This window comes from Exophiala spinifera (assembly GCF_000836115.1).
Source record: "Exophiala spinifera strain CBS 89968 unplaced genomic scaffold supercont1.3, whole genome shotgun sequence".
In the NCBI taxonomy this organism is placed as follows: domain Eukaryota; kingdom Fungi; phylum Ascomycota; class Eurotiomycetes; order Chaetothyriales; family Herpotrichiellaceae; genus Exophiala; species Exophiala spinifera.
This window is the reverse complement of record NW_015622515.1, coordinates 1,525,051-1,545,032: the sequence shown is the minus strand read 5'-3', so window position 1 is coordinate 1,545,032 and position 19,982 is coordinate 1,525,051. Positions and strand designations below refer to the sequence as shown.

General features: G+C 52.4%; 4 protein-coding genes across 4 annotated transcripts; 1 reads left to right on the top strand and 3 right to left on the bottom strand.

Moving 5' to 3' along the window:
- Positions 1 to 558: 558 nt before the first annotated feature.
- On the bottom strand, positions 559 to 2,094 carry PV08_04299 (uncharacterized protein; the record flags this gene model as incomplete). Its single annotated transcript, XM_016378647.1, has 1 exon — positions 559 to 2,094. The coding sequence occupies one exon, from the start codon at positions 2,092 to 2,094 to the stop codon at positions 559 to 561; it is 1,536 nt and encodes a 511-aa protein (XP_016237324.1).
- Positions 2,095 to 5,475: 3,381 nt separating this feature from the next.
- PV08_04298 (uncharacterized protein) lies at positions 5,476 to 6,243 on the top strand (the record flags this gene model as incomplete). Its single annotated transcript, XM_016378646.1, has 2 exons — positions 5,476 to 5,686; positions 5,753 to 6,243. 2 exons carry the CDS (start codon positions 5,476 to 5,478, stop codon positions 6,241 to 6,243), a joined length of 702 nt encoding a protein of 233 aa, XP_016237323.1.
- Positions 6,244 to 8,420: 2,177 nt separating this feature from the next.
- Positions 8,421 to 11,609, bottom strand: PV08_04297 (uncharacterized protein; the record flags this gene model as incomplete). The annotated part of the gene is made up of 2 exons (XM_016378645.1): positions 8,421 to 10,780; positions 10,865 to 11,609. 2 exons carry the CDS (start codon positions 11,607 to 11,609, stop codon positions 8,421 to 8,423), a joined length of 3,105 nt encoding a protein of 1,034 aa, XP_016237322.1.
- A 2,032-nt stretch (positions 11,610 to 13,641) lies between these two features.
- Positions 13,642 to 15,342, bottom strand: PV08_04296 (uncharacterized protein; the record flags this gene model as incomplete). Its single annotated transcript, XM_016378644.1, has 1 exon — positions 13,642 to 15,342. The coding sequence occupies one exon, from the start codon at positions 15,340 to 15,342 to the stop codon at positions 13,642 to 13,644; it is 1,701 nt and encodes a 566-aa protein (XP_016237321.1).
- Positions 15,343 to 19,982: the final 4,640 nt, after the last annotated feature.

Below are 19,982 nucleotides of genomic sequence, written 5' to 3'. Positions count from 1 at the left end.
ATAGAGCATCTGCAGCGAAGGCGACGAACAACTCATGACTGTAATTGTAGAACTGCATATCCCAGCCTACGACCACTGGGTGTCTCAGGTAGTTAGTTTTTCGCTTATGCAGAGTCAATAGTACACGATGTCTGACAGGGTCGAGGAGGCAGTACTGTAGGGAGTCACTATCCACGTCTCTGAGAGTCAAACTGTGCTTCACCAGAAACCACAGACAAGTCGCGACTACACAGATGATAGCTGCCGAGGCGTGGGACTGCTTTGTGCTATATCAATCTCTGTATTGTACGACTCCAGGCCCTGTCACCGGACCATTATGAATATGAGTCTCATAAGAAAATGTTCTGTCTTGCCGCCCGTGCCCGGGCTCATATTTCTATCCTGACCGTGGGGCTTCATGTAGCTGAACACCAAATACTTGAATTAACGCCCCCTACTGTCCCAGTGCCTGGTGAGCCAAACAGGCTTCCACATCAACCCACCATTATCGCCGTAAACTCCTTCGCTCAATGAAGCAATTCCACAGCCGAAGAACCAACAAGAAAGGGGTATCATCGCTCATCTCAGTCTCAGTCTCCTGAAGAATCTCTTCATCTTCGATTCCGCAGGCGGTAAAGTGTCCCAGATGGATACGGGGCTAGGTTGTGCCGCGAGTTCAGGTCGTTCCAGCGGTATGGCATTGATTTTGTTCCGATACTCTTCATCAGGAGACCGCAAGTCTGGTCTCGTCAATGTCATGCGCAGTGTCATTTCTCTGTCCGTAGTGGATCCACGAGCGTATGCCTCTGGCCGTCTCCGCATGAAGGACGGTCTTCGCAGGCTGACGCCGCCATCTCCGTCGATACTGAGCTTGGAAGAGGGTGGAGGATGAGGCCGGTGCATATAGAAGACAGCTTCCTCTGGAGTCCTTGGGTCAAACATGGTGTCATGATGGTCATCCTCGTTATCGCTGTCGTCCCCCGACAGTGACGGCGTGTCGTCATGAAAGAAAGTCCGATTTGGCTCGTGTCTGGGGTGAGGGCTTGTCATTGGTCTCACCCGATCCCAGCCGCTTCTGTCCTCGACCGAGGGGAACCCGAACTCTATGGCCTCGTCAAATTTCTGCGGAGAGGCGAGGTAGAGTCTGAGCTTCATGCGTGCCGCAGGATCCCGGTAGTGGGTAGCTCGAGGATCAAGCGAGGATAGTGATTTCTGAGATCGGAGGTGCCGGAGAGAAAATGACGAGGACTTGATACTTGAGGCTTTGGAAGGAAGGGCAGGCGTATCGAAGGTTGAGTCGAAGATGGGCCGGGCAGAAGATGTCGACGCTCGGCCACGGCGTATTGAAAGACTTGATAATGATGTAGTGCGCTTTTTAAGAGTGGTGCGCTTCACTGGCTCTGATATCGAGGCGGTACGTCGGTTTGTCTCGGCGATGGCGGAATGATAGTCGTCGATTTTCAGGTCGAGGTCTGGTTCGTCTTCCAGCCACCGGAAGCCTTCTGTCGAGTATTCACCCATGTCGACCGCGGAATCTACTTTCTCTTCGCATTTGGAATCTTCGTCGACCACGATTGTGTCTTCGTCAGAAGCCCGACGTTGGGAGGTGGAGAGGCGGGGAGGATGGGAACTGCGCCGGCGGAGGGTTTCGTCGGCGGCGTCGAGGATGAAGGTGGTCGTCTCTCGTTTGTAGAAAGAGCACTCTTCTGGCGAGAACAATCGTCGCTGGACCGCAGGTGGAAGCGAGGAGAACCAAAAAAAGGTTGGCTGGCTGACGTGGTTCCTCGACCTCGTGGACGACAACCTTTTCTTGCGTAACTTGTTTCCGTTTAACAGCAAGCCCGGCGGCACCAGCGTGTCGGTCAGGATAAGGAAATCGAGGAAGGCGCTGCGGGAAGGTTTTGTAGCAGGCCCGAATGCCTTGGACGGGAGGATCGACAAGCGAGAAGGACGAGGTGATAGACTGCTGGCATTGTTGGCATCTCGAGCTAGTCGGAGACGTTCTAAACTGCTAAAATACTGGTGCAACAGATACGTTAGCGGAGGGCCCTGCAGCATCAGCGATCGCCAGAGGTGGTCAAACGGTCGGGGGGAACCAGAGTGGTATGGGCGCATGCTTGACTGGCGGGCGTAGGCACAGAGGCAGCTTAGCGGTGGAGATCGCCAGCTAGCGGCATGCTGGTGCCCCTGGATTCGGCACGGTCCAGGAAAGTCTGCTTGGCCACGATGCCCTAGGGGAATGGGTATGTCGACCTATTCAGGCAGTGAGCAGCACTCCCAGGCCCGTCCCCTACCGAGCAGAGACCGGGTCGCCCAACCATGTCGACCTCCGAACTGGGGCTGCATTCCGCACCGTCGATGTTATGACGTGGACCGGGTTGCCATGCCACACGTTGACAGATGGATTTCGCACGGACATGCAGAGGTCCCTCTGTGCCAGTGGAGAAGGGTTTGTGCTGACAGCCAGGTCCTGAGTCCGACGTGTCCTTCTCAATGGACAAGGAGGAAGAAGGGAAAGAGGATGTCATGGTGGCGGCTGACACGCGCAGCCACCTGTGCGGGAGAAACACAGGTACCAGCGAGTCCGTCCGCCCTCCGGACACTGGCGAGAAAAAGACTAGAGAAACGAGAAACGAGAGACGGGAAAGACTGGACTCACCTTTCGACGTAGAGCTGGCGGCAACGAGTCGTAAGCCACATCGTCTTTGCTGTTGGCGTGAGAATTGCGTCGAGAAGTCGGCATGTCGCGGATCGTCATTGGTGGTTAGCGAGTCAATGAACCAGCAATCTAGCACCAATTTGGCCAAACCGTTGCATGGCTTTTATTATTTACAGTATGTTTCCCGGTGACTGACTGGCTGCCAAATGAAACGCCTTCGGCTAAAGAAACTAGTCCAACTGGAAGATGAGATGGCTGTTGGTCTGTTGAGTGGTCCGAGGTGTTTGTGGTGGTGTCGCTGGGAACGCACGCCCTCGTGGTTGGTATGTACCTGAGCTTGTGGCGGTGGGTATTCCGGTGTCAAGCACAGACAGAGACTCGTAAGGGATTCGTAAGAGACCAGTAACTCCGTACACAGGTGCTCGTATGTATGTACTCCAAGAAAAGAACGGCCGTGCGAGAAATGAAGGAGTGAACGAAAGGAGTGAGTGAGTGAGTGAAAGTCGATAGTTGGCGGTGCTAGACAGATGGCGACGCTGTCATGCCATATATGTATGTAGGTAGTATCAATATCCGTAGTCCGTCCAGCATCTGTATCTGCCTAACGTACGGACGGGACTATGCTAGGGGAGGCTTCATGAACTGATGGATTGAAGCCTGCCATTCTCCATCCCTGAGATTAAAACCAGTGTGCGGAAAGTTCACGTCCCTTTGTGGCGCATCACATCCTCGCCTGGCTGCATGCTCTTGTGGTTCCCTCATCATACACCACCACAGGCCATTCGTTGAGCCTTGGAACTCTTCAGGGCATGGGCTGGGCACGCTCTTACGAAGGCCTCCCTGTGGTTCCCTGTCGAGTTCATGCCGGCGCGCGAAATTCCAGCGAACTCCATCCGAGGAGGCGGACAAGGGTTTGCAAATGAACTGGTCTGGAACCACAGTGGCTACAGGGATCTGGACCACTGATTTCCTCGCATCAACTTCAGAATCACAAGCCCCCCAGCACATCAAACACGCTTGTGGTACAAGAACAACATCTGCATGAAGATCTTTGAGGAGGGCGCGGACGGATCGGACCTGTCACTCTATCCCTACCTAGGCAAGAAGGTCTTGTAGATGGCACGTTCATCAAGGGGGGCCTTTTGTGGGCTCACTACGAGTAACTAATAGACTGTCGGATCTGCTCCGAACTTTGTACCGCACGAAAGGATGCTGCTTATTTTATAGGAGTTGATCTTCGGATAGGATCCCTTACAATTGGCCGTATGCGAGCACCTCTAGGCTCAAGATATCTGAAGCCCGAAACGAGTTTTTGGGGAGACACCATTGGATATCTCTCCCGACTCGTGTTAGTGTTACACAGAGTCCCCAGCTTGTTTCCAACGGCTGTGTAACCGTCTGGAAAACCATTTTAGAAGTATCGGCACTTTTCCTACGGCCCCAAGTGAGAGCCACGGGTTCAACATCGGACTGCTACATGACAAGTCGGTTGAGCTGTGTGCAACGTGCACGGCGAGGTCACAGCTGGCCTTGCGATGGGCATCACCTTGACATACATACCTGATGCAGGGGAACTGGGCTTGTCTCATGTATTTACGTGTCCTGCAGCCTACTATGCTCTCTCAATCTGATTAGTGTCAATAAACCATTTCTCGTGCCGCTGTCATTGCAAGAGGTGTTGAGGTCTCCATACTCCGCAGAGATATGCTGACGGGGTGGACCTCGGTGCGAAGTACGGATGTCGGCTGCCTGACTCAGGAGGAGAAATTCGTACAAGGTTGCAGAAAGAACACCGGTTTGCAGGCTGATTATCAGCAGAGGATGGCATGTATGCATCCGGAGGGAGCTTCGCTATCCTCTAACATGTATCGGACGCGTGTTCCTGTCTCAGCTGAGTCAGGCCGTGATGGGCGATAGCTGTGAGTCTGCTCGCCAACGCCACGTCTCTTTCGAAATAAGGAGGCCCAGCCGGTCGAAGCAGCCTTTGCAACATCATTCTCTTTCTTCAGTTCCTCAGCTGCCCAGCTTGCTCCGAGAATTGAGACTGCGAAGACAAAAATAGTTGCCACGGTGGGATGCGTGCATCGTGTCGTTCGCTGCCGAACACGAGGAGCTCAGCCTCAATCTCGACAACGACGCAGCCTCTAACTCGCCTGGGAACGGAGAGATGCACTGGTGACTGATGAGGGTTGGGGTTCTTGGTGCAATGGTCGCTCCTCTGGCTCTGGAGGCTCTGGCTCTGGCTCTGGCTCGAGGTGAGTACAGTAGTTAGCTGCGGAACATAAAAAAATAAGCGGCCCCGCGGCCCCTTCTAATCTGGTCAGCGTCATCAAGGTCTCGGATGCGGGGAGATGAGTGGTGAGCACAGGACAACGGGTGGTGTGAAGAGCAGCCACAGGGGCCCTAGCGAAGCCTTGGTGGCTTCAGTGGCGCCAGCTGAGGCCTATTGGAGCCTATTGGAGCCTATTGGAGCCTATTGGAGCCTATTGGAACCAGGTGCAGCCCCCCCAAGGCTCGACAACGTCCCCCCAATCTTCAGCGACTTGGCCTCATCTCGTTAGTCGCCGTCACTAACGCCTCCCAAAGTTTCGGTCGTCGCGCAACACGCCTTTTTTTGCTCAGCGTCAACACTGCCCTGCGGCTCCTGAGTACGGAGTACAGTATATTTTTTCTCTGCCACCGTCACAGACACCTTCGTTTGAGTTGTATACTTGGATAGCATTCATTGTCATATACTCCCTATATACATACGCTCGCTACCACCACGCAAACTTGTATCCACCTCACTCCAGTCTACTCGTACCTATTACATACCCGTCCACGCTCCTCCTCTCACCATGCGCTTTCTCTCCACCGCAGTGGCAGCGCTCTGCGCAACTGTTGTTGCGGCTCAGAACAATGCCATCAGCATTCCTGCCGGCCAAAGCACTCTCGACGTCACGGCTGGTCAGCCTCTCACCATCCAGTGGACCGACCCGTCGAGCGGAACTGTCACGATCAAGCTGCAACAAGACCCCATTACCCCTGACGGAGGCATCACACTTGCTTGTAAGTTCTCCCACGACTCGATGCCATCCTCAAGGTCAAACAAGCACTAACTCAGCTGTGCCTCAGCTGGCGTGCCTGCGTCCGATGGTACTGCGACCCTTGACATCCCCCCGGCCGATGAAGTGAACTCCCACCTTTATACCATTGAAATCATCGACGATACCGATACCACAAACATCAACTTCTCCCCCAACTTCGGCATCCAAGGTGCCACCGGGACTGGCGTTGCATCTGCTTCGACCGCCTCGAGCACCGGCACTGCTAGCACGGGATCCGCAACGGGATCTTCCACTGCTTCTGCCAGCAACTCTACCAGCACCGATTCCTCGTCGACGTCAACCGAATCATCCGCCGCAACCACCTCGGGCTCGAGCTCGAGCTCAAGTTCGGAATCGGCGGCAGCGAGCACAACCTCATCCTCGGGAAGCTCAGCCACATCTTCCTCGGCTTCTCCCAGTGAGACAACCACTGCTCCCGACTCCAACAGCGGCGCCACTGGCCTCAAGGTGCAAAGCGGTTTCCTTGCCATGGTTGTTGGAGCCATTGCAGTCTTGTAATTGCACCACACAGTTTCGCCACACAATGCCCCCAAAATACCTCCGAAAGCCCTCGAGATTGTCGTTCCAAGGTCGAAGAAGCCTGTTTATATATGTACACCTTGCAGTTCCTGGTACATGTCTGGTTGATCTGTTGTAACAAACCCTTCCCTGTACGCAATCTATGTGTGCAAGAATTTGTCCCCTTGAAGAACCTTCTGCCATGTATTTGAATTTAATCTTGGGCAGTGTTGGTCGTGTATAATGATTCCGTGGTTGAGGAAGACGAGGAAGTTTTTGCAGTTACACATTGGTTTTTGCACGGCGCAGCAGTCGGGGCTATTAGGCATAGCGACGGTGGTCTGTTGGGTCTAGCTCTCGTTTTTCTGTATCACAGGCTGCATATGTATGTAGGTGAATAAATTAGCTGCCAATTCGATGGTATTTTGTACCTGTGTTTTTTGTTGGTGCTTCTGCCAACTGGTCTTTTGTCATGCTGATTGAACGCCCGTGTTGGGGGAGGGCATCCAGAGTAAGCATTCTTCATGTCAAAGTATAAGAAATTTGGAAGCCAACAGAAAAAGAACGCAGAGTTATGGCGAAAGGGGAAAAAGCACAAACATCTTTCCAAAGCTGCAACATTGATACTTTTGTCTTCAAAGGGACACGAGCAGCAAGGGAGAATGAATGTGTGCGTCAGTTGGCCAAAACGCACACCACATCTACCACCGGTGTTGCAACGGGTTTTTAGATGCCTGGTCGTCTCGTCACCAAAACCACCTACTTGTTCATGCAATCAATGTTGTTCAACAGAATTCGTACTACAGTACATGTGACTAACTCCTCCTCAGTCTTGCGTGTCGTGCTCTCTCGTTTCTAAGCCAGAACGGCGGTCTCCACGGCGGTCTCCTGGATCTGCCGACTTTCCACCCGAGCGATGTGCCATGCATGCAAGGAGGTCGAACCATTTCAGGTATCGTGTCAAACACGCGCTTTAAGTTGTACATATGTGCAGTATGTTTCATTCTTTTTTTCTTGTCCTGCATCGACACTCAGACAAGGTAGGTAGGTCATCATCCCATCGACTGGTTCGCGTTTCGCGTTTCAGCTGCCGATACAAGCATCCCGCGCGTTGTTCTCGTGTGACGACGACTTGACTGACAGGCGAATGCGAGGTTGGTTGCATGCACGCATGCATGCATATGCATGCCGGAACAACAAAACATGCCTGAATGTTCGTTGAGCCGCCACCACGTCGTCTTCTGCTGGTCTCGGAATGTCCCACTGGACCACGGGTATTTTGTCAACCTCGTATACCTGAACTTATTACCAAAAGTCTCTCTCCATTCGACGGCAGCGCACGTGGATCTATCTACTCGACGACAGTCCGCCGGGGCACCCTTAGTTCTTTATGGCCAACAGATCCATGCCCATCATCGCAGCAACTAGACGGATCTGGCAAATGTACAGCGTAACGGACAACGGAGGAGGCGTGGGGCATACGATAATGAAAAACTTCGAAAAAGCACTCTCCTTATCAAAGCCAAGAAGAGTGAACGGAAAAGATACCCGGACCGGACCGAACACCGGTTATAGCCGACATCCCCTGTATACAGCACGCGGGACGGAGTACGAGTACAGCACCTGCAAAGAATTGGGTTACACAAGCAGGCCAGCAAAGCAGAGGAAACACCGAAACCCATCGAGAACTTCTTTGCCACCAGCACACAACACACACACACACACACACACACACACACACACACACACACACACACGCCTTGCATTCGCGTGGTCACACTGCTGCCCCAGGTGTTGTATCCATGAAGATGGGGTCGGTAGGGTAAGGTGAAAGGGTAAAGGATAAGGGTCTTGATGCCCACCTGGCTCCGATTCACGGGTTTTATGTCCGACTCTGATATCCTGGTGAGACTCTTTTTGTGGCACTGATAGAGCCGAGGCGAGGGAGAAGAAGTCTAGCTGTGCCGAATGTCGACCGGTGCCCTGTTTGCCCAGGGTCAGTGTCAACCTACGCAGCACGGAGTCGTTGTCCTGTGTACAGCAACAACCCTGCGATTTTGAAGGAGTGACCGCTGTCGAAACAGGAGATGTAACAAAGTCAACGGCAACAACAACAGCAACAACTTCTCCTCTGCAGAAACATACAACATCACAGACAGATGAAAGCCTTGTCTGCTTCAATCGACCCACGACCCTGGCATACGATGGCCGCTCTTTGCTCCTTGGCTTTCTGTATCGTCTGCTGCGTCTTCCCACGCGAGCAAAATTTCTCGGACGCGATGGGCGGCAAAGTGTAAGTCGCCAAGCACAGTCAGACTTCTTTGTAGGCATTCAGCCATTAACCGTATGGCTTCATCATCGCGCCCCTGGCGTTTCAGTACAACAGCCAGATCCTCTATACTGCTCAATGTATCAGGATGCTCATCACCAAGCACTTTCTTCCTAGCCTTCAATACCTGTACTCCCAGTTCTTCAGCTTCGTCCCACCGGTCTTGGTTCAGGTATATCCGTACAAGGATACCGATGCTAATTAGCGTTTTCGGATGCTCGTGACCAAGAATCCGTTTTCTCATCTCTAGCGCCTTGACTTCGAGCTCTTCAGCCTCTTTTAAGTAACCTTGCTTGTTGTAAATTGACGCCAGATTACTCATACTCATAATAGTATCAGGATGCTCCTTGCCAAGGACTCTCTTCCGTATTTCCAGACATTGTATATTCAGCTTCTCGGATTCTTTCCAGCGGCCCTGACTCGAGTAAGTTGACGCCAGATTGCTCATACTAGTAATTGTAACAGGATGCTCCTTGCCAAGGACTTTCTTCCTTATTTTCATTACCTGGTCTTGGAGCTTCTCATCTTCTTTCCAGCGACCCTGACTCGAGTAAACTGACGCCAGATTGCCCATACTAATAACTGTATCAGGATGCTCCTTGCCAAGGACTCTCTTCCGAATTTCGAGAGATCGTATTTGTAGCTTCTCAGCTTCTTTCCAACGACCTTGATTGTAGTAGGTCAAGGCCAGGTTGCCCAGACTATTTAGCGTGTCTGCGTGTTCCTCACCAAGAGTTTCCTCTTGGACGTGATATGCTTCTTGAAGGTATCTTTCCGCCGCGGTCCAGTCACCTTGCCAGTTGAGCGCTTGTCCAAGATTGGAATAGGCTACCAGGGTCCTTTGATCCTTGTTACCAAAGGTTTGCTCCCTCCACTGGACAACTGTAGAGTGGACTTTCACGGCGTCCTTGTACTTCCCATCCTCAAACAGGCACGAGCCTATTGCTTCGAGTAAGACATACCGCTCAGGAAAGCGTTCCGCCATGTCATAATCACACAGCCTCTGCGCATGGGGTAGGTATGCTCTCCACACGGCCGTGTTCATGTGATTTGATACTGGTGGAAAAATCTGTGCCAGCCGTGTTACGCATGCCTTGTTCCACGAAGACAACAAATCATCTCTCCGTAGCCAGCTCCGAACCGCCAACCGAACCAGTTGATGCATATCGTACAATTCCGAAAAGGCGGTTTTTGTATCGGTGCTAGCTGGCCGTGAAGTGACGAACGAATATCCCTTCAATATGCCGACAGCCTTGACGATGTCCAGCTTTGAGCTATCTTCTGGCAGTAGCGATGAGGGAACGCTTGACGGATGAAAACATACGAGACACGACAGAAGTTTCATCGCAAGCGGATGGTGTCGACCGATATGCTCGAAGGATATGAGCCATGTGGTAGCAATGGGATTCTTGGCATCCGGATAACGCGACTTGTCTCCAAAGTCTTCGCTGAGAAGCTGGATGACGGCGTCCTCAGGCTCTTTCAGTAGCTCGAGATATGTTCGCACTGACGCTCGAGCCATGTTGATAAATGAGGCAGCTTGGACAATGGCAAGCGGCATATGGGTCAGCGCCTGCACCAATGCCAAGACTACTTCCAGGTCTGCTGAGCCGGGTGCTTCCAGTCTGTTCAGAAACATCTTCACCGATTCCTCCTCAGTCAGAGAATGTAATTTAACCACCTGGTTCTCCGAGAGGAAGGATGCGACACGTGCTGTACGGGTGGTAACAAGGATGGCTCCATTCGCCGCCATTGTAGGCAAATAATCGACCAGTGAAGCTTCCGGTTCGGTTTTAGAAGGTTTCCCCCATAACAGCTCATCGTCGGCGTTATCAAGTATGAGCAGCCACTTTCCCGAGGATGGGTCACTCAGCCGCTGCTTGACAAGTGTCTTGATGTCGGCATGTTTCTCTTCGATGCCCGGAATCTGCAGCTTTTTGCCGATTGCCAGCAGGTCGTTGTCGAAAGTGAGTTGAGTGGTGGCCTGAGCCCAGAACATAGAGTAGGATGGGTAGTCGGACTGGATATGGGACGTAAATTCCAGCGCAAATCGACTCTTACCTATACCTCCCAAGCCGAGAATGGAAACAATGCGGCGGCCTCTGGTTTCAAAGAGTGCCTGTCTGACTCTTCGAAGTTCGTCCTTGCGCCCCACAAATTCCGCCATGCGTATAAGAGGCACATTCCATAGAGGGCCGGTTGACTCTCCTAGAAATACTAAGCTCCTCATCATACCAGTAAAATTGAAGAATAAAGGCCAAGCAGAAAAACACCAGTAGATAGTGAACTTACCTTCATTGCGTCTATTGATTTCCTGTTGGAGCCGAGTGAATGCATAATCTCCCTCGCCGTAGATAAGAGGCATGAAAATGTCAAAGATTCCAAGTAAACAGTACGCCCTATCTTCGGCCTCTTTGGTGTGACGGTTCGAGGCCCATCGCAACCTCTCATCACTGCTGAAATGCGACATCGGTGTACCGTAGAGAGCCGTAAGAGGGATAGAAGTGATCTCATGGATCACCTGCGCAAGCCCACTGCGATCACCCAGTCGCTCTCCCTCGCGGGAAAAGAATTCGACCGACTTCGGTGCGAGGAGCTCTTGTAGCGTCCATCCACGCGTGAACCATTTGCTCTTGCGGAATGATGTTTCCCATAGCCGCTGACTCGGGCTGCCATTGTCCTGATCGTGAATCGAAACATCTGAGAGGTATACATAGCATTTTGTGGCGTCGCCGTACCACCTAAACATGGAATTGATCGCCTTGGAAACCTCTATAGGGTCTGACTTGTTGATACAGCATGTGTCCACCCAGAAGTAACAAAAACCATCCCTCCTTGCTTGTTCTGCGCAAAATTGGATCTTCCTATAGCCCTCTTTCTGTTTTTGGTCGTCAGCTCCACGCCGGATATCGCTGAATGTGACCTCCTCTTCCTCCGCTCCCCAAGTGTGTGACAGAATCGCGTAGAATGGGATATCGTGGGACGAAGTAACGACAAAGCGCGGTGTATCCGCGGTATCAAGTTCCAGGAGGCGCATGGTGTGATTGATGTCAGGGGCAAACGAAGCATGGGCAGATCAGGACGGTCCTACCAAGGGCGAAGACCCTTTCAATGACTCAATGAAAGCGAGCCAGGGCTCAGGAAGAGAAGCCGTTTAGACGCCCGAGTATATAGCGGGCTTAGATGGCAGGCAGTCTGCGCCTCATTGCGCAATGGAAGAGGACTCTCAACAACACCGCCACGGTCACCTTGTAGCAGCAATTGGAGGTGTTAGATCTTTGTCGAAGTCAGAGAGGATCAGCCGCAGATGAGAGCAGCATGTTGTGGCCGTCAGCCTGAAAAGCTGGCGTGGGGTTGAACCAAGGCATCACGCTCCCACCCCATGTTCAAACCCTTACAGGCTGATCGTTCTTGGAGTACCTACCTAGTCCTGATCGGTAAGTACGATTCGAGACGCGTTGTCCAAGAGTACAGAAGGTCATCTCAAGAACCCAACAACAACACGGCCGTTCTTTCCCCTACTCGTACGTACTACCTCTGTGTTGTTCGAATACTAACAATGTTGAGTAAGGCCGAGTATTTCGCCGGCACACTGTATAAGAGATCGACAGTGCGACTCCTTCTGGACCCTGGTGCGGAAGAACCATCACTATGCCTTATGTGGTTAGGGCATCGAGGACTCCGTATTTCTCCGTGAGAAATGCGGGTGAATCAGGGAGAAGAGCAGATCGTCACGTGCTATTACGTACCACGTCATTTTCTCCTCATGCAAGACATCACCTCACCCTTGTCGACCTCACCTCACCTCACCTCACTTTCTTGTTTTGATACTCGCGTCCCTAGGCGTCTGGGAGAATGCTCGGGATACGGTACATACAATATCCACACCACGCCACGCCACCCTTACCCGAGGACGAAACCATGGCACACAACCACAACCCGGAGAGAAAGACGAGTCCTGTCTTTGCCTTTTCCGATCCCAGTACTCGTACCGTCGACTCGGCACGTCCTCTGCTCTCTTTGTGTGTTGCCTAGGTATCTACCTTGACCCGTACCCACCGAGGTACATACAACAATTATGTGGGTGTAGGTAAGGTAGGTCTCGTATGTGCGTGTGTTTGCGGCTCCGGTGGACGAAAGGAAGGATCAGGTAAAGATTTGACAATTCCTCGGGGTTAAGCTTTAATACCTTCTCGTAATCGTACCCGTATGATACCTTCTGGACCCTTTTTCAGTCGTCAATGTCAATCGTCACTGTCAGTGTCACCGTCCAGGATCATTTTCCAAACCGAAAAAGATCAAAAGAAGAAAAGGTTTCTACCGCCCGTACCTCCTACGGTACCTCTTAGGAAACGTAAGCTAAAAGCGCCCGTGATATCATGATTGCCTAGGTAGACACCAAGGTAGAGTTGATACCTACCAGTATCTCCCTGAGATAGTGGAACTCGTACGAGCAGTTCTCATCACGAACACACCTGTGAGATGTTTTCCTCCTTTCTCTTACTAGTATCATGAACAAATCTACCACGGAGGATCTCTAGGTGCCTAGTACTCGAGGTACTCCGATTCGTATGAGTATGAGTAGGGACTCAGTATACCCATTCCAGTTCACCTGCCACGCGGACAAACTCCTACCATGCAATAACAATCTCAAATCATGATTCAAAACACAGACAAAAGACACCGAACTTCATCTGGACATGTTGAACAACAATATTTTTAACTAGTCATTTCCAGCCCTTCTATACCTATGGTTGCCGTCTATATATCTGCTGGATATCTTGTTGTTTTCATTCACCCGCCCAAAGTAAGCCTGAGCCTAGCCTATTCCATCGTATATACAGCCGATAGCCTCCCGACAACCCACATAGAATACTTGATCTCTTTCCACCCAGATCCGTCAGACTGCCTTGCCCTGTTGCGTGTCGCAGGACCACCTTCCAACAGTAATGGTGACGTGTAATGAGGCTGCCACTTGACAATCCCTAAACAAAACCCAACAAAACGCCCACGCTATGCATCGTGACAAAAGATCCAAAAATAGAATTCCACCTGGCTGGTCGTTATTTTCACCGTCGATTCCATCCCACGTTCCAAACCACATGCGCGATATCCTTGAACGTATTCACCGCGTACATGGCCTGTCCGAAAAGTGTATGGTTCATCACCGCTTCTTCGTCATTCTCATCATAGGGCATAAACATGCCAGATTCTGTCCGTCTCATATTGGGGTGGTCATTGTTCTCGTCACCGTCGTCGTCATCGTAAGGAGACCTGCCTCCTCCCAAGGATGATTGAGGCTGCCATGGCTCGTCCGTCACCTCGGGATCGTCGTCAATCAAAAAGTTCTGATAAGGCTTCGCAGGTCTTAGAGTCTCTTGCGACGGCGAAGGAGATAATTTTCGACCACTGGGCCACAATCCCATTTGGCCATTGGCTGCCTCCTGGGGTTCAGGAGTGTCACTCCGATACTTCAATGTTGTTGATGGAAGCGGCACTATTGTCTTGGAGTCATTGCTGAAACTCCCACGAGGCGTCGCCCTGTTGCTACCATTGCTTGGCATTCGAGATGGAGCCATCATTAAGCCAACGTCATCGTCATCTTCCTCGTCAAAACTCGTGGCTTCATCTTCGTCAGATTTGTCATCTTCTTCCGAGTCAACCGCCTGTACTTGTCGGACTTCTTCGTCGAACAGGACGTGCTTGCACTCGGATGGAGTGGGGATGTCTCCAAAACCAAATGACGATCGAGGTCCCGCGAAGCCGGGCATTTCTTGTTCGGCAGGAGTAGTGAGGACCGAGCTGGTGGGATAACGAGGCAAAGTAAATTCTGAATTGCCTCTTCGAAGTATAGGGCGACCATGGGCCGGGCTCGCCTGCTGAATTCTAATGATGTCGCTGGCTCTCTGGAGCAAAGATCGCTGTGACCTAGACCTTTCGAGGATGACCGCCGAAGCCGACTTCTTCTTAAGGATCGGCTTCTTGGAGATGAACGACGATGAATGTGACAACCGGCTGGGTGGCGGGGATGTCTGTTCCGTGGAAGTTGCTATGCTTCGAATGGTTTGCAATGGACCGTACAACCAGGTCACATCACAATCCTTGAGCCAATTGAGGGTTTCTGGCGAGATTGTCTTGAGGTTGTTCTTAGCCTTCATCCATGACCTCCAAGAGGCATTCTCCAGGCGGGTGCCGTTCGTTAATGACCTCCTCCGGTGCGAGACATAGCTCCAAGATTTCCAGATATCCTCTTCTTTCCACTCGTGCGACAAATAGTCGACATGCCGAGTAGGCTCAGGCTTCACCGCATGATCGTCCTTGGTTTTGGTCGGCAGCGACAAGTCGTCGTCGGTAGGAGCGGGACTGGGCGCCTGCGAGACAGCATCATCTTGTTCTACGGGGCTTTCGTAAGACTTGTGCGGTATGAGTGAGTTTTCGAACGCAGGAAAAGCCATATCATCGTCCTCGGTCTCGTCGTCCTCAGCAATATCTCTCTCTAACGAAAGGCAGCTGGCGGGTGTCGACGAGTACGAATCCCGCCTGGACGAACTCGTATATGTCAGCTGAGGGGAAGACGGGGCGGTTGAGGGTGTAGAATCTGAAAACATCCTGTTGAAATCATGAGGAGAGTAAGAATGGTTCTGCGGGGAGGTCTGGTCGTAGGACAGAGACTTATTCACAGCCTCGAGATCCGAGTATGAGGCTGATCGAAGAGGGCTTGAGGAGAAAGGTGAGGCCCCTGGAAGAGGAGCCTGCAAGAGTGTAGTCATGAGAAGCGACTCATGGATAGCTCTTTCAAAGTCGAAGGTCGAGGTCGGAAACTGTGCTCAAGGGGTGAGGCGACCACGACAAGGAAGGTTCTCGTGCGCGATAGCTTGAGATCGGTGATCTGTGGTGCGTTGTATGTCCTGTCCCCAGTGTCTTGTCTCTCGGGTCTCTGCTGGCGACTGAGTACAATATGAGAAGGCGGGTGGCCAAATATGGACGGCGAGAGATCTCAGCTTATGACGATGTGGGGGTCTTTTGAACAACACCGGTGGGCGGGAATTTCCACTGTGCGCTTGCGGGCGTCTACGGCAGCGATCGAGGATCGTGGGCTCTTGAGGAGAGGTCTCTGGGTGAAAAGGGACGAGATTATACTGCGTAGAGACAGACGTAAAGACAGGCGGTAGGAATCTGTGGGAGAGAGGGCGGAGTGGAGGTTGTGGTTTGGGATCGAGAAGCGGGTGGAGGTTTGAGGTGCAGATGCGTCTAACACGGTGGAGTCGCTGTGAGGAGGGAGGGCGTGTGGGAGGAGAAGGAGGAGAGCGACGAGGAGCAGGAGGCGCCGAGCACGAAAACGCGCGAGAAAATCCAATCCGACGTGCCCTGGACAGAAACAAGACGATGGCGAGGGGAGCCGCTTCCCGAACGGCCGTGCAGGAGGAACCTGGGAAGACTCGAGCGCACAGACCGAAAATCTCTCTGCAATAATGCTGCAGTTCTGCAATAGCTCACAATGCAATGCAGACTAGACCCTGAAGAAGGTGAACTAGCTGCGTGCTTCCGCCGTGTCGAACAAATCATGCCACGCTCCCAGCATGCGCCATCGGTGCAGGCGGATGTGTCATTTCAGCGCCCGTGGAGTCGTGGGAGCCTCGAGCCTCGAGGGGTCGATTTCTGTTCTCGCTTGGCGAGCGTGGGGAGAGCGAAAAAAAATACTGTGGCGTCGGGGGCTCGCGGGCCAATGCTACCGTAGGCCAGACACTGCTACACTAGTCATTAGCAGCAATAACTCGTAGCATCCGTTCGTCGCAGCCACTGAGCGGTGTTACGAGTTAGTCACAGCCTCCCAAGGTGCTCTGTCGACGGAGCAGCACGCACGCCGCCTGTAAGCTGAGACACGATGGGACCCCTGCCCAGGCGGTTGAGGTGAGACGTCCACTGTGCACTCGTGTACTCGTAATGTGCCAGGGCAGCAGGAGACGGCACACTGCGGCCGGTACGGCGGGAGGAAATGAATCGTCGTCATCATCATTGAACAGAGTTGGCCTGGGCGAGAGTCAAAATCAGCGAGGAAAAGACTACGAGGCGAGCATTGCCTTGATGGGAGACAGAAGCTAACAACAGAAAGGTTGGTTGACAGGACGCGGGCGACGGAGAAACGTACCTGAGAATATCTCGTGTCTGACCGCGTCTTTTGCTGGTCTTGCACTCCCAAATGCAGAGATCGGCCAGTACGAATCCCAACAACATGTCGTCAGGCAAATGATGTATCCCCCTCCGGGCCTCGAGGCCTAGAGAGCCGACAATTCGTGCCTGGACATGCCCACGGGCCCCGTCGATCAACGCCTAAAAGGCTGCGTTTGTTACCTAAGACGTACAATAGGGGCTCCCGCTTGCGGGGAACGCGGCTTCAGTCGAAGCATGTTCGAGCACTGAACAAAAGAACGCCAGCAAGCGCCTCTTTAGTGACACCACTACCGGTAACTAATATCTTCACTTGATTGTTCTATACGTACAGTATGTCTTCTTATTTTGCGGTACCAGCACGACATGCAAAAGCGCCCAGAAGAGCAAATGGTCCCGGATTCGCCTGCACATGCAAGTCACCGTTGCTGCTGCTGGTAATCGCCAGCCTTTCTCATTTGTTGTGCTGACACGAGCCATGCATCCCACGTTTATCCAAAGCTGCACGCCACAACGGTCTTCGCTTTACGAATCCTCCGGACACGCTTCCCATGGATAAAGTGGATAGAGCGTTTGGCCATGGCCACCGGCCTCATCAAACATGTTCGCGGGCCTTGAGAGCAGGTATACACTGCATCCTCGTCCACCCAGGGTTCGATGTCCTCGATCGATGCAGCACATGTCATATCGGTCTCTAGTTCACCGAAAGTTTACATTGCAGTGTCCTGATTCCTCTGACCCCATCATCTCCTTCAACCCGTCGCGCGTCGCAGAACAGACACTCGTATCCACGAAAATTTACTCCTTATCCACCCGGCTTGCATGCCACTCTTGAGCCACAGTCGCCCTCGCCACCCGAAACGTTCCATTGCTTTTGAACAAATCCTTGTGTCGGGAAGCTCCAGACTCGCGAGTAATCTTGCGCAGTCTCATCACGCAGATGGTGGTGTGGATACGACGCACCCAAGGAGTCTACTGCACACCGTGCATGTCGAGGGATGGCAAACTGTCTTGCAATAGAGAGAATGCCCATGGCGGTGCGGAGCTTTGGCTTCAATAGAAGAGCCACAGACAAGTCTTGGAGAGTTTTGTCCCGTGCAATCATCCGCGCGGCAGGATCTTCAGGCATGGTCCTTGATAACATGCTTGAAGAGGAGGCCCTGCTGCACTGATATCATTCCGTGCTATCCTGGTGATACTATCTCTCAGCGGCTGCTTCAGTCTACATCCTTCTTCGTCGGCGTCAGATCAGCATCTTTCTCTCATTTCGGCGTGACCGGCCAACACAGGCGTCAACCTTAACTTGGCCCTATGCAGGGAAGTCCATCACGCTTGCCAGCCTGAAATGAAGTGGATATCGAGATGTGAGAGGTGTCAAAGCACATGTTGGTGGTAGCATTTCCTGTACACAATAATAGCAGAGCGTGCCCCGCTGATAAGACCCGAAGGTTTATCGTGGGCGGGAGATCAACCAGGATGACTCGGGAGTATCATGGTCCAGCAGCTATCTGTGCACGTCCAAAGGCAGACCTCGCTAGGGCCATCGTGCATGATAGCTCAGCGGTTATTGCTCAACGTTGACACATGCACCGATCCAGCTTCCTGAATAGAGAAGGGAAATTACTACATTGCACGCAGTATCAACATGACCGGCTGGCTGTAAGCAAAAAACTTATCTCTCCGTGGCCCTTTCAGTTAACCCGCACTTCTCTGAAACACCGCTCTGTACCACTATCGTTGCCCAGCCTGTGGCTTTTCTTACCTGTATTTCCGCCCGGACATGGCATCCGGCTAAATCCCCTTCAGACGTAGTATGTATGTGCCTAGCGACGAATCACACGTTGAGTGACTGATTCAACAAACTGCGCCAATCGTGTGAGAAAGATGGACAACAAGACAAACATCTTCATGTCCACAGGCGAAGCAATGGTTTTATACTCTCCTGAGGCAATTTGTGAGTCGAATGACATTCACTTGCCGGGATGGATCGAATATCATAGCTTGCGGATTGCGCGATTGTCACACACACACAACCATCATCACATTGCCACAGAAACAAGTCGGGCCGCTTCTGATTGACAACGAAGCAGACAATCCAAATAGATGCGCTCCACCGGCTCCCCTGTCATGCTACTCATCGCTTGTCAAGCCCTTGTAGACGAGCCAACCGGGTTCGTAAGCCGTGTGCGGAAGTCAGCACCTTGAATGACTTTGGCGACGTCGGGCCCGGATTCCCGATAGTAGGACTAAACTTGACAAAAGGGAAGCGAATTCGAGTAGAGGGCAGCTATTTCGCAATCCCGTTGTCTCTCAAGCTTCCCCCATAAATCTAAGGCTTCAGCTGTCATGGAAACTGATGTGACGGGTCGAAAGTATGGCCTCCATGCTCATGGTGACATCTCGGCCACCGATGGAGCAATTGCTTACAACATGGGGTGTCGGAGGATCAGTAGATGAGCTCGCTAACTAGCAATGGCTATATGTAAGCGCCGAATGCCCGACCGTTCTGGCCGTCCGAGGGGAGCCAAAACCCATTTCTTTCTCTGTAATTGCCGCTCTTTGGGTTCCATAGGGGGGCGTAGATGGCTGGGATCCAGAGTAGCTTGCGTAGTTGGGATATTCGTGGGATGACACCCAAGGTGAGCGGTTCGACGTCTTCACATGCAGTGAGCAGGTTGATTACGGGCCTGTCCTTGTCGTTGTTACAGGCTGTCAGAGAGCCGGAATGCCCTCACTACCGTTAACATACCTGTGCGTGACAGTGGAGCGCGACACAGCGTTGAGACCGACTTGCCAAAAAGAAACTTACAGCCACGCTCTCCGGACGGGACCACCATGGATGTTCCCATCTTCCTGCAGAAGACCCAGCCCAGCGTCAATAAGCAGACAAGGAGGATGAAACGGGGGGGGAAGAATACCGGCCGAGAGGACCGGAGGAGGCCAGCAACGATACGAGTACGAATAGCAAGACCACTCGGAGATGCCATATGCACACAATGCTTCCAAGTGAGGGGAACCTTGATAGATGACAGGGGAGCCTTGTGCACAACACAGCGCCGACACGAGGTTGTTTTGCCCTCATAGAGAGAGAGAGAGAGAGAAGAGGCAGGGAGAGGAGTTGTCTGTACTTCCTACCTACCTATCCTGTCCCATGGGCCGTTACCGCAAAGAGACAGTGTTGATCGCCCTCGAGCGTTCCCACCGCAGACTGGCGAGACTTCTCTCTCTGTTCGAGACCCCG